This window comes from Cibotium barometz, chromosome 63 (genome assembly GCF_041138505.1).
Source record: "Cibotium barometz isolate CiBa-2024 chromosome 63, ASM4113850v1, whole genome shotgun sequence".
NCBI classification, from domain to species: Eukaryota; Viridiplantae; Streptophyta; class Polypodiopsida; order Cyatheales; family Cibotiaceae; genus Cibotium; species Cibotium barometz.
Genome location: NC_141108.1, coordinates 9943040 through 9958191, shown reverse-complemented (window position 1 = coordinate 9958191; position 15152 = coordinate 9943040). Strand labels below are relative to the sequence as shown.

The window sequence follows — 15152 nt, the reverse complement described above, 5'->3', positions numbered from 1 at the left end:
GTCATAGAGGTATTGACGCCACGATAAAGGCAGTTGAGGCTTTCTTTTATCGGCCGACCTTGAGAAGAGATGTTGATGCTTTTGTTAGGCAACGCATCGTATGTCAGAAGGTGAAGTATGACCGTCAAAAGACACCAGGGTTACTTCAGCCTTTACCTATTCCAGACAGACCATGGGAGAGCATTGCATGGATTTTATATTTGATCTTCCAAGGACACAAACTGGGAATGATGGCATTTGGACTATCATATGCACGTTCAGTAAGCAGGCTCATTTCATTCCTGTGCGTAAGAAGATCAAAGTTGATCACATGGTGAAGTTGTTCATGGCAAACATCTTCAAGTATCATGGCATGCCTTCGTCTATCATCAATGACCGTGATCCACGGATGACGAGTTTATTTTGGAGAGGGTTGTTTGACAACATGGGTACAACTCTGAAGTGTTCATCATCGTTTCATCCACAGACAGGTCGGAAGAGGCTAATTCCACAGTATTAGATCTTCGTAAGTGTTATGTGTCAGAGCACAAGCAACAATGGGAAAAGTATCTTCCTTTGGTGGAGTTTGCTTGAAAGCAGCAGACCGTCACAAACGTGCATTAGAGTTTGCATTGGGTAATTGGGTTCTTTTGCAATTTGAGAAAGCTAGGCTCAAAAAGATGAAGGGTAAAGAACGCTTATTCCCTAAGTTGAGCATGCGCTATTATGGACCTTTTCAAGTATTGGAAAAGATTGGTGAGGTGGCCTATCATTTAAAGCTACTAGATCACTGGAGGATTCACAATGCGTTTCATGTGAGTCTACTTAGACCTTTCCATGGGGATGTGCCTGAGGATGTATCACATGAGGCTCACCGGAAGTTGAGGAACTTGATGTGTGGAAAGTGACTTAGCAGATTCACCTCAGGTATTGCAGCTTTATCTCGATGCCTTTGAGTTGGAGCCAACTCTTGCTACGGCTCATTCACGTTCAGTAGAGCATGGGTCTGGAGCATTGCCTGATGCTCAAGAGGGGGGTAGCACCTCCACTCCCTTGATACAGACAGGCTCAGATGACATCTAGAGGTCGCTTGGTGCAGCTTTTGTCTCACCCGAAGGTACTGATGGCTAACAGTACATCTGCTTATGGAACTTCCATGATTTATGTGTACGAGTCACTTTGGATGTTGTGGTTATGTATGGTTCACAGTGGTATACAACTTGGACTATTACTACACCATTGGTTTGCAGTGAATGTTGTTACATATGCGTGGCTTAGAGAGATTGGGACATTGATCTTGCCATATTGTACATTTCACTTTGGATGTCTTGCTGTATCACCAGATTGCAATCGAGGACGCTTGCCATTTTTCAAGAGGGGGGTGTGTCATGACCCTGTGAAAATGGGTGCAACAAGTGTGGGCATGGTGGTCCGTGAGCAAGATAAACATTTAATTGTTCATACTTGGGTGCCCGGACAAAAAGTTAACTTGTGGACACTGGACATCCCCAAGTGTGAAGGGAGACCAAGGGATTAAAGTATTTTAAGGTTTATAACCTTGGGTGGCCCCTATGCATAAGTGGCCCTAGGAAAGTTTTAATAAACTTTATGGGCCTTAGGATTTTTATGGGGAGAGGGGGCTACTCTACTTTTAGAGTACACGCCTCCCTCTCTATCTCTCTCCTGCTTTTTGGAAAAAGACAGCTGAGGGGCAGCGTGGAAAAGGAGGCATGGGTGATTCTCTGAAAACATGGCACTTGTTCTCTGGGGGAGGAGTCGCCTGAAGGGATACGCACAGGCTACAGGGCTGCGCCTCTCCTATGCATGCTTATTGGAAGGGACTGTAGGCGGGCTGCACTGGACAGAGTTACGCAGGTGGTTTAGAGGCTGCACAGGGTCTCTCTCCCTCTCCCCCACGTGTGTCTGGCAGGGACTTGCTGGCGGGTCATTGACAGGGCAACAGGTGCAGCCTAAAACACCCTCTCTCTCTCTCTCTCTCTCTCTCTCTCTCTCTCTCTCTCTCTTCGCCGCCTTCTGTTCGCTTCGCTGCGCTACTGTCCACCTTCTGTTCGCGCCCCTGCTCCCTTCGCTTTTGTTCGCCGCCCGCAACTCTCCCGCCTTCGCTTCGCTACTGTCCGCCTTCTGTTCGTGCCCCTGCTCGCCGCCCTCTCTCCCGCCTAGACTGGCCCGTCTGCTAGCCCCTCCACGACCTTTTTCCCACGCACCCTTGCTCAGGCCTCCAAGGCAGCAACATAAGTGTAAGGGTTCTATCTCTCCGAGGTACATCGACATGGCCAAGGGTGCAAGCAAAGAGGAGATAATCAAAATGGAGGATAAGCTGAACATCTCCATCAGAGAAAACAAGAAGACGGCGGACTCCACCATCAACAACATCATCAACCAACTTTCCAAAGTTGAGAAGGAGATCGAAGCTGTACAAAAAGAGAAGGAAGCTTGGAAAAGGGAGAAGGAGACTTGGGAGAAGGAGAGGGAGAAAGAGAAGGAAGGAGGGAAGAAGGAGAAAGAAGCATGGAAAGAGGAGAAAGAGGGATGGAAGAAGGAACGGGACACTATGAAGGAGGAAATCGACATCCTCAAAGCGGAGGCAATCTCTCTACGGGACCGACCACCATGGGAGGAGGGGGAGATTGTGGAAGTTGACAAAGAGGCCATCAAAGAGGAACTCACCAAGGCAATCACCAAGAGCCTAGAAGGTAAGATGGAGGCAACAAGGGAGGGTTGGGTAGAAGTGGTGAAGAGGAACATCAAAAAGGAAGTGAAAGAGGATGCCCAAAAAGAAGGGCTCCAAATCGTCAACACCACCATTGAGGAAAAGCGGATGCAACATGCTCGTAGACTCAATGTGAGAGTCACGGGGATTCCCGAGGTAGCCGACTCTACCCCCGAGGGGGTTGGGCGGACACTATGCACACGACTTGGATACTCACATGAGGGACCCCCCCCCTTCCTCAAAGCTTGGAGGGCCAGGAAAGACATGACAAAGAAGAGAGCTCTCATCATACAGTTTCAGGATGTGGAGGCACGCACCATCTTCATGAGGAAGAGGGTCATACTACGAGGCTTAGAGGGAGCTCCTATTTTCTTGGATGATGATCTCACGAGGATGCAACTAGAGCATAGGAGAGCTTGCATGCCACGAGTCTTACACACGAGGAGAGAAGGCAAGAAGGCCTTCTATCGAGATGGTCGGGTCATCATTGATGGCCGGCCCATGGCCCATGGATTAGCGGTTTGGGGCCTATGGGCCACAGACCAGGCCACTAACAGAGATACACATGGCAGTATGGAACTGTAATGGTTCACTATGGGTGCAGCCTAGACGACTGGAGCATGTTATGGTGAGGAGAGACATCATACTTCTGACAGAGACACATCAGAGCCCAGAGAGAGGGCTACCTCGAGTAGAGGGATTCCAGTGGGAGTCAGCATACAGGAGGACCACACGCTAGGGTACCTCGAGAGGGTCAAGGGGAGTAGCAGTTCCGAAAGCTACAGGGGAGACTCAGAGTGGTAGCACATGATACATGTGGATCAGCTTACAGCTCTCACAAGACAGGGTTATATACATAGCCCTATGTTACTTTCCTCCATCACGGTCCTCCTATGTCATTACAGAGGACATGCCACAAGAGGAGGAGACAAGAGCCTCGCCATACACTTGTCTGTTAAAGGAGATTATGCATTATTCAACACTAGGGGAGGTATTTCTTACGGGTGACTTCAATGCCCACACACAGAGCAGACAGTGTGAGGTGTATGACTATGATGACATGGAGATCCTCCACCCTGTGGATCCAGAGGAGATAGGGGCTAGTCGGGCTTCAGAGGACACTGGACCAGACAGAGGACATTATGGGGACCACTTACTAGAGTTGGGAGCCAGGCATCGTCTCGTTATTTATAACGGGATGCTACAGTGGCCGGGATCAGAAGGGCTGACATGCTTCCCACACGCGGGTCATACACGGACCGGAGGCACGGTGGTAGACTACATTATGGGGTCTTTAGAGGCATCACAGCTTGTCACCTCATTCTCCATCCCACCTCGTCCTATTGGGGCAGATCATACATACTTGGCATTTTCACTAGCTGGATCACCAGTATCACCAACCCCCCACATACCGACGCCACACACTACCATCTACTTCACACATGACATGGCAGACATATACACTGGCAGAGTAGAGGATGGGCTCCTACTCATGGATCCCCTGGCACCTATGGATACCATTAGAGCCCAGCTGGCATCACTCCTACACACGGCTGCATTACAGAGCTTCCCACATCGTGTCCACTCAGGAGAGCCTACGAGATCTAGGACTATGCCCCAGAACAGATGGTATGATGACGAGTGCTGAGCCCTATACTCACGGCTCCGCATACAGAGAGCCTTGGGAGAGCCATCACAGAGCAAGAGTCGAGGAGAGAGATGAGGAGACTTACTCGCCGCAAAAGGCGGGCCTTCGCAGAGATACAGGAGTTAGAGATCTTCCATTTCTTCATGAGTAGAGATAGCCCTATCTCATGGCGGCACTTCAGAGAGCCCCGAACACCGACACCCATTGCAGACCCACATACATGGCACACATATGCAGAGGGCCTATACCACGCCCCACAGCAGCCACCTATACCTCAGCCACAGGAGCCTCGACCTACCACAGCTAGCTTCTTTACCCACTCGATGGTAAAGGAAGCTATCCGCCGCCTACAGCATGGACGGGCCGCCGACCATATGGGCCTACAGGGTGAGCATCTCATATATGCAGTAGATTCTTTGGCTCCTTTTCTTGCACACATGTTTAACAGGGCACTAGCAGAGGGTTTGCCTGCGGAGTGGACGATGCACACCATTGTGCCGATCCACAAAACAGGGGATATGCTCGATCCGAGCAACTACAGGACGGTTATGGTTGGCCACGTGTTGGGTGCAGTGTTGGAGCAAGAGCTTAGCTTATATGCTGAGCGAGCAGGTTTACGCTCATCAGGGCAGGCAGGCTTCAGGAGAGCTTTCTCTACCACTGACCATGTATTCACTTTGAGATGTATGATTGATCAGGCCAGATTGAGGAAGAGAAAGCTCTATTGCTACTTTGTGGATTTCCGCAAGGCATTTGACACAATACCACAAGAGAGGCTCTTTCAGCGCCTGCAGTCTCTTGGCATACCAGCAGATATGACATGGGGCATCTATGCATTATATGAGCAGGTTTTTGGGCGAGTCAGATGCCCAGGAGATATGTCCGAGACTATTGCTAGCACCATTGGTGTGAAGCAAGGATGCCCACTTTCCCCCACGCTATTTGGGTTATACATTGATGAGGTTATGGTCTTTCATACATCGAGACAGGGCAGGAGTCAGCTGACATTCACTCTCGCAGGACGCCATATGGAGGTGGTGACATCATACGTGTACTTCTCTGTAGCAGCCACGCGCTTCACCATGGGTTCAGCAGCCAGAACTAGATTGACACGGGGATATGCAGCATTGGCTATGCTAGAGAGACAGTGCCACCAGGCGCATTTTCAGGAGCCCCGGATGAAGGAGTGGCTATTTGACACATTGGTCACACCGGCACTGATGTATGGAGCAGCGGTATGGGCGCCAGGCCTTGCTACCCATTGGTGGACACAAATAGAGAGACCACAGGCCCTCATGATGGCACGCATGATACGCAGTAAACCGTCAGTACCTCATGACATTATCCGAGCAGAGTTTGCTGCGCCTCCTATGATGGTAGAGGCCTTATTCTAGACTATATGCTTGCTAGACAGATTCAGAGAGATGCCACATGACAAATTGTCATACAGAGCTTTTGAGGCATCTAGACAGCTGGCTGAGGCAGGAGACAGAGGATCATGGTATGCACAGGTCACACATTGGTTCTCTGATGATGGATTTATAGAGAGGCCTAGATACATGGAGGGCTTTTTACCACACGGCTCCGAAGTAGCTATTGGTCAGCTTAGAGTCTCATCACATCGATTGGAGATCGAGACTGGCAGAGCAGCACGGATCCCTCGAGAGGACAAGATATGCAGATTGTGCAGAGAGGAGGTGGAGAGCGAGGAGCATTATGTATGCAGATGCAGAGCATATACAGCCATCAGACAGAGATATCCCATTTTATTCAGAGAGCCACATTCCCTACGCCAGCTCTTTGAGGCAGCAAACCAGTGCATACTGGGGAGATTCATTCTAGACATACAGTGTCACAGAGAGACATCATTACAGGCTCAGACAGCTCCAGAGGGGGGACGACAGACACAGATTACTACATTTTTTCAGAGATCCACCCCACTCCCAGCCCCTACACAGCAAGGAATTACTCTCCAGAGAGCAGAGACACTCAAAGCCCGCAGGAGACAGAGGACACCTGGCTTTCAGACACCACGCCTATACCAGAGAGAGATGACAGAGATCAGAGCTCAGTTTCACAGAGAGGGTGCGGAGCGACTGGCTCGCTTCAGAGCAGACCCAGGCATGTTCTTCAGGGAGCTATGGACACCCCCTTCATTGATGTATACCATTTTATACCCCCAGTATGGTACAGGATGGAGCTAGCTAGGTTGCCATGCATATAGCTTTGCATTCTCCTAGTAGTAGAGCTCCATCCCCTCCCCCACTCATTGCACTTATTGCACACCCAGATTTAGCTGTTTAGTTCAGTACTTTTTCATTTGTTGGGATGACAGAGGATACCCCACACAGGTACACTGATTTGTCTCATAGGCCGAGTTCGGTCTTTTGGAAGACGTTAATAAAATCTCTCTCTCTCTCTCTCTTGTGTGAGCTCTGGAGGGTATAGGCAGGTGGCTATAATTCAGGACAGTAGACACTTTTCTCTCGGGGCTGTGTATCTCACAAGGACTGGACTGAGGGCCAGCAGTGTGCCGGCTGAATATTTCTTCTCTCTCTTTCCCTTTGGCTCTTGGAGAATTAGTCGGCTGCTGAATTGCAAAAGGTACAAGCGCCAGCAGGTTCTTACTTTTCTCTCTCCTTTGCTTTTGGCAAGAAGATGGTTGTCAGTTGGGAAGTGTGAATTGTGAGAAGGGAACACAAGGCTGGACAGCAGGTTCTCTCACTGTTTTTCTCTCTCCCGGCTGCAAGACAAGAGGACAAGACAGTTCAGGGCTTTTCCTCGAGTCTTTTCTCTGTTGTGGAAAGCGACATAAAAAATGTAAGTCTTTCTTTCTTTATGAGCAAGTGGGACTGCAGGTGATGTCTTTTGGAGTCTCTCTTTTCACTGGCTCAAGACTGTTCTAGAGTGGTTCTCTCTAGCCCTTTGTGAGAGGAAGGGTTTGGCAGTTCAGAGGGTGGAAACAAGACAAGATTGTGGGCTGTTTTGGATGAGTTTGTGGACTGGTTTTCATGGCTGAGTTTATGGCTATGTGCATGGTTCAGTCAGATGCATATTCAACGCCTCATGGATGTACAGACTTAGCAGATTAGAGGAGATAACAGTGTGGTGTTCTTGGGACATAAGGCTGTGTAACCTCTATGCTAAGAGGTCCTGAGGATTGGCATATTGGACTTGCAGACATACGAGCCATGGATGACCATGTTGTAATCATCTAAATTTTTCCATTGAATTTGAATAAAGAAATACCGAAAGGGGCGCCAAGCTTTGGGGCCGACAGGTGTCGTTCTCCTTCTTGTTTTGGAGCACTCTAGAACCTGTTTATTTGATTGTCTGGACTACAATTGGATTGGGTGACTGCTAGTCTACCGCACTTTGGTTTCTACCAGAGGCCGGTTTCACTCTATATGGCCTACATGATGTGGCATTGGTATAATCCATCTCATGTGTTCATTGTGATGGTTTCGAGGACGAAACCTTGTGGGTGGGGATGGTTTGTAACATATTGAGCCTATGGACCTGTACATATTAGATTAGGGGATGGGCCTATGGCCAATAGTTGGGCATGGACAAGAACTAATGACGGTGTGAAATGGGCCCATGGTATTAAAGATAATATGGGCTAGGTTGTAACTAATCACCTTTTATGCTAAGCCTTGAAGCTTCTAGCTCATGGCTATGGTGGTACTCCCCATATGAGTGCATGTGGTACTCCATTATGAGTGTAACCGTGGTACTCTAGTTGAGTGCATCTATTCTCTTTCTTTCAAAAGAAATCCCCATACTCCCGATCAAGGCATCACATACAAGAAGGTTATGGCTGGGATCCAAATAACCTTTACTTTAATATTTGTTTAAAACCACCTTCTCTGTAAGACGTGTTGGCAGGCTAACAGCTATTTCCTAGAGTTCCCTCTGTGAATCCTCCATGGCCAACGGAGCCTTGAGACCCACATTGTCCGTGCTACTACAAATAATGAATAATCTATCTCTATTAAAAAATCCATCTCTTTGTCGATTTATATCAGATCTATCAATTTGTCTATGTCTAAATGTTGATCTAAATATGTACCTATCGAAATCTGTGTATGGAAATCTCTGGGTATGTATAATTATGGAACCTTGGGGCTTCTAGCTCATGGCTATGGTGGTACTCCCCATATGAGTGCATGTGGTACTCCATTATGAGTGCAACCGTGGTTGAGTGCATCTATTCTCTTTCTTTCAAAGGAAATCCCCGTATTCCCGATCCGTACAAGAATGGTTGGGATCCAAATAACGTTTACCTTTAGAAAATTACCTTCTCTATAAGACGTGTTGGCAGGCTAACAGCTATTTCCTAGAGTTCCTCTGCAAGTCCTCCATGGCCACCAGAGTCTTGAGACCCACATTGTCCTCTACTACAGAGAATGAATAATCTATCTCTATTAAAAAAATCCATTTCCTTGGCGATTTATATCAGATCTATCAATCTGTCTATGTCTAAATGTTGATTTATGGAAATCTATGTATGTGTTTGTCAATAAATCTAATAACCATTAATTTATCAATCAAGCAATGTATGTTAACCTATGTGTGTATCTGTGCCAATGTATATGTGTATATAAGCAATGTATGTTAACCTATATGTGTATGTATGCCAATGTATATGTGTATATATCATCCCTCAATCAGGCCAGTGTATACATCTTAAAACAAAAATTAGAAGAGATTTGCGCACTGTATCCATCAAAGGTTACTGAGGGAGGGTCTGGAAGTCGTGAATACTCTCCGCTGTTGTCGTTCCAAATGTGCAGCTCCAAGGCCTGAGAAAATCCATTAAAAGAACAGTAACTCTGACAGTCCTCCAATTTTGGCAGCCCACATTACAGAAGAAGATTGCTATATTGACCTTGACCATTTTAGGAATTCTACAATATCTAGGGTTTTGCAGATGCTCAATCTTCTCCCTCAAACGCTTAAAAACAAGGGTGCCCTGCATTTTTTGCCATGAGTAAAGCATGATTAGTCAAATTTAATTTCTCTGCAAAAGGCTTAATTATAGTGATAAACCATACCATCCGTTTTCTGTGAGATTTTGCATCAGAAAGCAGCTTCAAATCTCTCAGTTCTGTGTTCTTGCCCTTTTGGGGTTTCGAAATGGGCTTCTTTTCTGTTTTATATTTTTCCTGCCAGACAACAAATTGGGTATTTTTATTTTTATTTTTCTCAATTGAGTGCAGAGAAATCGTTTACTTACAGATTTATTGCTGTTTTCAAGCTCCATTTGAATTGTTGTGGCCGTAATTGCATCAACAGTAATCAGAAATAAAAGCGTGATTTCAACGAGTCAGTTACACATGTAATAAAAGAAATTACCCCGCGCCGCATTCACACCTAGCACGTATGCTCTCAAACAATGTATTCCAAAAATGTCAGCATTAAGCCTTTGTGGAATGTAATGACCCGAGGTAAGCCATGGTGCACAGAGATTTGCTTGATAAATAAGTATGCACAATTGTTGAAATGTCAATATCTTCTTACAAGGAATGAAGCAGTCCACTATCATCCAAATCATATCTTTATGACTCGTTATAGTAGGAATGCCTATAATGAAGTCCAATGTTCCCATGGTTCATTTGGTATAGGCAATACCTTGTTTCTTACCTTTGTAGCTCTTGATTTTTTGGCATGTCATACACTTGGCAACAAAGGTAGTTACATCCTTTATCATTGTAGCCTAGTAAAATTCTCGAGCCCCCTATGTCCCATGGTGCATCTCTTCCATCACTGTCTATCTAAAAAGTCTCTCATGCACAATCTTTTTTAAAAGAAAAAATAACCATCATGGTATAAATAACCATTTACAAGAATCCAATTTTTTAGCACTAGGGGTGGGGCATGCAACCTTAGAATATAATGGAGATGGTTTTGTATCTTGTATGCAAAAAGGGAGTGCAATATGAATAAGAACATCCCCAAACTAGCTCAAAAGTAGCCGCCTCCTTCAAGTGGGCTAGTGGATGAGCTATAGTCAAAAATCAATATTCAACCCACCTAAAAGTGGGGGGAGGTGGCCCTTGATTAGTGGGAGCTTGATAAAGCCTCATTATAGAGCCAAATTAATGTAGCTAATGGTGATGTATTCTCACTTATTCAAGAGGCACCCATCTAATGCAATTTGTATGTGTTCATCTCTTATCATTGCCTTGTCATTTTATTAATCCATATGTTAATGATTGTTATCAATACTCTATTATGCTAAAATCATGAGTTTAATCCATTTATTTACTTTACAGCTTGCTTCTATGTTAGATTTCCACATGGTATCAGAGTCTCCACCATCCCCTCATCAATCTAGAGCATCTAATCATCTCTATTAGCCATCAGTAATTAAACCCTAGTCACTCTACTAATCCATTTTCACCATTCTCTATCCACCTTCAAAACCAGCTCAAATTTCCATCATTGAAGCATTACTATGACTCTGACTTGCCCTCAACCTCTCAGCACATTGTGAAGCATCATCATAGAGTTGTGGAGGCAAATCAAAGCAAAACAAAAGAGCATGGGGAAGCAATTTTTTGGTGCTAATTTATGCCCTCTTTTGGTGAGCTCAAATCTGAAAATATCAAGTGCTTGGGTGTAAGCTAAAGGTACATAAGTCTTTGTTATTGCTTGAAGGGAAGTTTTTAAAGTCTCGTTTACGAAAGTCCTCCAAATACCTCTCAAATGTCTATTATAACAGTGTGGGTAGAATCTATAATATTTTGCTAATCTCATCATTAGTTCTAATTAGAGAGGGTAATTCAGCAATTGATGGTAGGGACTTCTAATTGAGGTGCTGCTATATTCTTGTATGCGTTTATTCACCTTTTACCTCTCATTTGATAGCTCAAACTCCCTATCCAATCTAGGGTACATTTCTAAAAATATAGAGATTTGGATTTTTTGAGTATGATAATTTGGCTAATTAACACTTGCCTTACAGAAATCTCTCATAGTAAAAGGGTTAGACGACACTCCAATTTCTAAGACCTCCTTTATTCAGAATACTAGCAACATTCTATCTTATTGAAAAATTCAATGGTAATAGCTTTCATACTTGGCAAGTGAAAGTCGAGTATATGCTGATGAGAGGGAGAACCTATAGGGCATAGTAAGTGGAAGAGAGAAGTCTCTCCCATGGATGAATGGGTGGGAAGAGATTAAAAAGGCTTAGCCATAACTTCATTAGGTCTAGGAGATTTAGTCACACATCAAATTGCCGACTTAAGAACATCAAAAGAAGCTTTGGATGAATTGGAAATTCCTTTTAGGGCTAAAGGAAAAATCTCTAAGCTAAGCTTTAATATTCAATTTTTTGGCCTCGAAATGAAAGAAGAGGATTCACATGTTAACAAGATGAAAGGCATAATGAATAAACTTATAAGCATTGGTGCACCAATGTGGAAGAGGAGAATCCCGAGGGATTCACTCTTAGAAAACTTATGATATCACGTGAGTGTACAAGAGAGGGGTTTTTTGAAATGAGGCATAAACTTATAAGGTAGGGGTAAGGCCATGTATTTAGGTGAATACTTAATCTTAAATTTAAGTTAGGGGGGGGAGGGAGCCTCGACGGTGGGGGGAGCAAGGGGGATGGGGAGGGGTATAACAACATTAAGGATATGTCATGAGTACTTTTGAACATAGTTGTACAAAATTCTTGCAATGTTTTGGTAGCATCCCATCAATACTTTTAGCAAAATGAAATTCTTTGAGAACATAAGCATGAAGTACTTATGTTCGTTCAATAAGGTTCAAAGCGACATACTTTAATCTAAGGAGAGGAGGTGTGTACTAGAGAAAAAACACAGATATAAGGAAGGGGCGGTAACATAGTAATTTTTAAAGGTATCCTTATAAGCTTAAATAGGGGAGTGTTATCATCTTATGAGCATCATATATAGGGGATTTTCTTGAGGTTCATGCATGCAAGTAACATCCCCCTTTATTGTGAGTGAATCCGCCGAGAGGAGAATGCAATCCTTCTCAAAAGAAAAACATTGGAAGAGTATGGACCTTTGGTGGCTAATTTTAAGAGTATGGGCCATTGGTGTGGCTACTCTAAAGAACTTTCCACACCCATAATTTGCAAGAATAGAAGCGGCTCATTATGGAGAAAGAGCAAAGGCACAAAAGCAAGACTATATCGACAACAATAGGAGAAGAGAATGTACAAAGAACGAGCCAGGAGCAAAGTTGTGTGCCACTAATATGGGAAGGTAGGACACATGTCTAAGGGGATTGCTGGCATAAGAAGCAAGCAGGAAGCCAAGAGGATTGCTAGCATAAGAAGCGGGTAAGAGCCCAACATATAGGACACATCACTAAGGGGATTGTTGGCATAAGAAGTTGGCAGGAGGCCAACATGATGGTCAAGAAAGAAAGAGACACAAGGAGGCTTCCCACTTGTCTAGATGTAAAAGGGCATGATGACCCTCACCTTGCAAATGCAACCGTGCCTAATCCCTACCCTTGTGTAAAATTCCAAGTCATGTCTACATGGTGTGCCTATTGTATAAAGGCAACTAGAGTGGTTCATTCATGGCATGTACCTTATCCCTGCCCTTGTAATTGCAACCCTAATCCCTACCCTTGCATAAAATTCTAAGTCATATCTACATGGTGTGCCTATTGTATAAAGGCAACTAGAGTGGTCCATTCATGACATGTACCTTGGGCTGTAAACTCTAGCACATGATAGAGATATTATTTCATCACTTGAGGGGAGGTGTTAAAAATATAGGTGATGAAAACGGTGCAATAATTTGGCACCCGAGGGGTGGGGGGATGCAAACTATAGCCACTAAGGGTGCCCACACAGACTGTCCACTATAACAACATGAAAGTGTCACACTACCACACCATCAGAGTGAGTCAACGGAGGCGCCAAGCATTGGGATCATCTGAAGTAGAGATGCACCACCACAACCGACACAAGGAGGTGCACGCAACATTGAAGGCTCCAATGGCACTGATGGCACCGAGATTGACACTCCAACGACATCTCTTATAGATAGGAGATTCTACCAAAGGCTATGCTGCCACCTCAAGGCATCCACCAAAGATAGGAGATGCCACCAACTCGACCTCAAGCATATATCTAGGACATGTCATTTTTGGTCGGTGCCGTTAGTGCCATTGGAGCCTTCAATGCTGCATGCACCTCCTTGTGTTGTTTGTGGGGTGGTGCATCTCCACTTCAGATGATCCCAATGCTTAGCGCCTGTGTGACAGTGTCACGCTATTGCAGTGGACATTCTGTGTTGTGATAGATAGTCCGTGTGGGCACCCTTGGTGTGGCTATAGGTCACCCACCACTAGAGTGCTCACCGTCCTCGGTGAGGAAGATAAAAGTAGGTTGCCTTGAGAAGGATTACATATATGGAAATTATGCATGATGTGGTTATTACATTATGGAAAGATGCAGGCATGCACTGATTACATTATGCTAAATAGGAAGATGATGTTGATTACAATTATGAAAAGAGTGCAGAAAAAAATAACATCATATAAAGATGGTATATACAACTGAAAATGTCTATCATGAAAACAGTGTATCTAAGTACTGCCAGAAGTAGTGCTAGGTGCGCCAGAAGAAGTGCTAGTGCCAGCTGACAAAGAAGTGGGGAGACTGGTGAGAAGGAACTAGAGAGGGCGGAGGGATGCTCAAGGGCATCCAACTCGGTAGCTTGGGCCCGTAAAGAGACCAGCTCCCGATTTCGCTGCTCCACGAGATCACGTAATCCGACCACCTCCTCAATGCTATGGGAAGATGAAGAGCGGAGGTGGGTGAGCTCGGACTCTGTGTCCTGCACACGCTGCTCTAATGTGGATGGCATGGTGGTGGAGATGTAAGGGGAATGGGCGGCTGTTGTAGAAAATATGTGAGAAAATGAGCGGAAGGCCAAGTGAATGAGGTGATGTTGGGCCTGCTGAGTTGGCGACAACGAAGGCAGAGAGACTCGTATAAAAGATGATGGAAAGGAAGGGGTGACCGGTGCATAAATAGTGGAAAGCCTCGGTGTGATGAATGGCAATGGAGCAATACAGATTTCGTGGACTAGAGAATAGTAGTGAAACACGACATAGATATGCATGGTGCGGGGGCAGGGAGTGAAGGGCGATGGTGGCGGCATAAAGCTCGACCAAGGAAATATCCATGCTGCAAGTGTCGGAGCGGCAGTGAAGAACCGAATGTTCGGGAGAGCCAAGGAGTGATGATCCAGAGCGGACGGTGGAAGGTGGAGCTGACAGATGATCCCAAGGGCTAGAGGCGGATGATTGGAGAGAGAGGGAAGGCTTACGGATGGTCGAAGGAGAGGAAACTAGCAAACGAACCAAGCGGCTTGGTGAACGACCCAGAAAAGTTTACAGCGGTCAGTTGAGAGTTGGAAGTTGGGAGACGATGCAAAAGCCAACAAGGAACGGAGGGGAAGGTCCGGTGAGTGTGGAAGTGTTTTTTTTTTTTGAGTCAAGTGGAGGGGTCGGAAGAGCCAACAAGTGCGCCAAGGTTGTCCGAGTTGACTAGGGAGGATGGGAAGAGGCAGACGGCGGCTGGTATGGAGAAGAAGGCAGGCGGGTGAGTGGAAGGGCCACATCGGTGTACATGTCGATGAAATGATGATGGTAGCCGGTGTGTCCGACAAAAACATGGGTGCCTTTGGGGTTGATTGGAGGAGGAAGGCAAAGGATGGCTACTGTTTTGTCAGGGCCAGGAGCCAAGCCTTCGAAAGAGATGATGTGACCTAGGAGGGTGCCCTAGACCAC

General features: G+C 45.6%; 2 protein-coding genes across 16 annotated transcripts in view; one reads left to right on the top strand and one right to left on the bottom strand.

Annotated features, from left to right (window-relative positions):
* Window positions 1–9859, bottom strand: part of LOC147603659 (uncharacterized) — a 77653-nt gene extending 67794 nt beyond the window's left edge. For 8 of the 15 annotated variants that reach the window (XR_015265517.1, XR_015265516.1, XR_015265518.1 and 5 more), the window contains exons 1-4: window positions 9598–9858; window positions 9416–9526; window positions 9250–9333; window positions 9079–9163 (exon numbers count right to left, since the gene is read on the bottom strand). Coding sequence is in view for 7 of the 15 variants with exons in the window: in XM_086795973.1 (XP_086652099.1) it covers window positions 9079–9163; window positions 9250–9333; window positions 9416–9526; window positions 9598–9624 (307 nt within the window). In the remaining 8 variants the exon portion in view is untranslated. Of the gene's footprint in view, window positions 1–9078; window positions 9164–9249; window positions 9334–9415; window positions 9527–9597 lie in introns of all 15 variants that reach the window. The other 7 variants (XR_015265515.1, XR_015265519.1, XM_086795972.1 and 4 more) reach the window with 3 other exon arrangements.
* Window positions 2119–3401, top strand: LOC147603660 (uncharacterized). Its single transcript, XM_086796194.1, has one exon. The coding sequence runs from the start codon at window positions 2270–2272 to the stop codon at window positions 3293–3295; it is 1026 nt and encodes a 341-aa protein (XP_086652320.1). The 5' UTR covers window positions 2119–2269; the 3' UTR covers window positions 3296–3401.
* Window positions 9860–15152: the final 5293 nt, after the last annotated feature.

Excerpts from the sequence above, each read along its gene's own strand:
- LOC147603660 (XM_086796194.1), top strand. The coding sequence starts at position 2,270 with ATGGCCAAGGGTGCAAGCAAAGAGGAGATAATCAAAATGGAGGATAAG.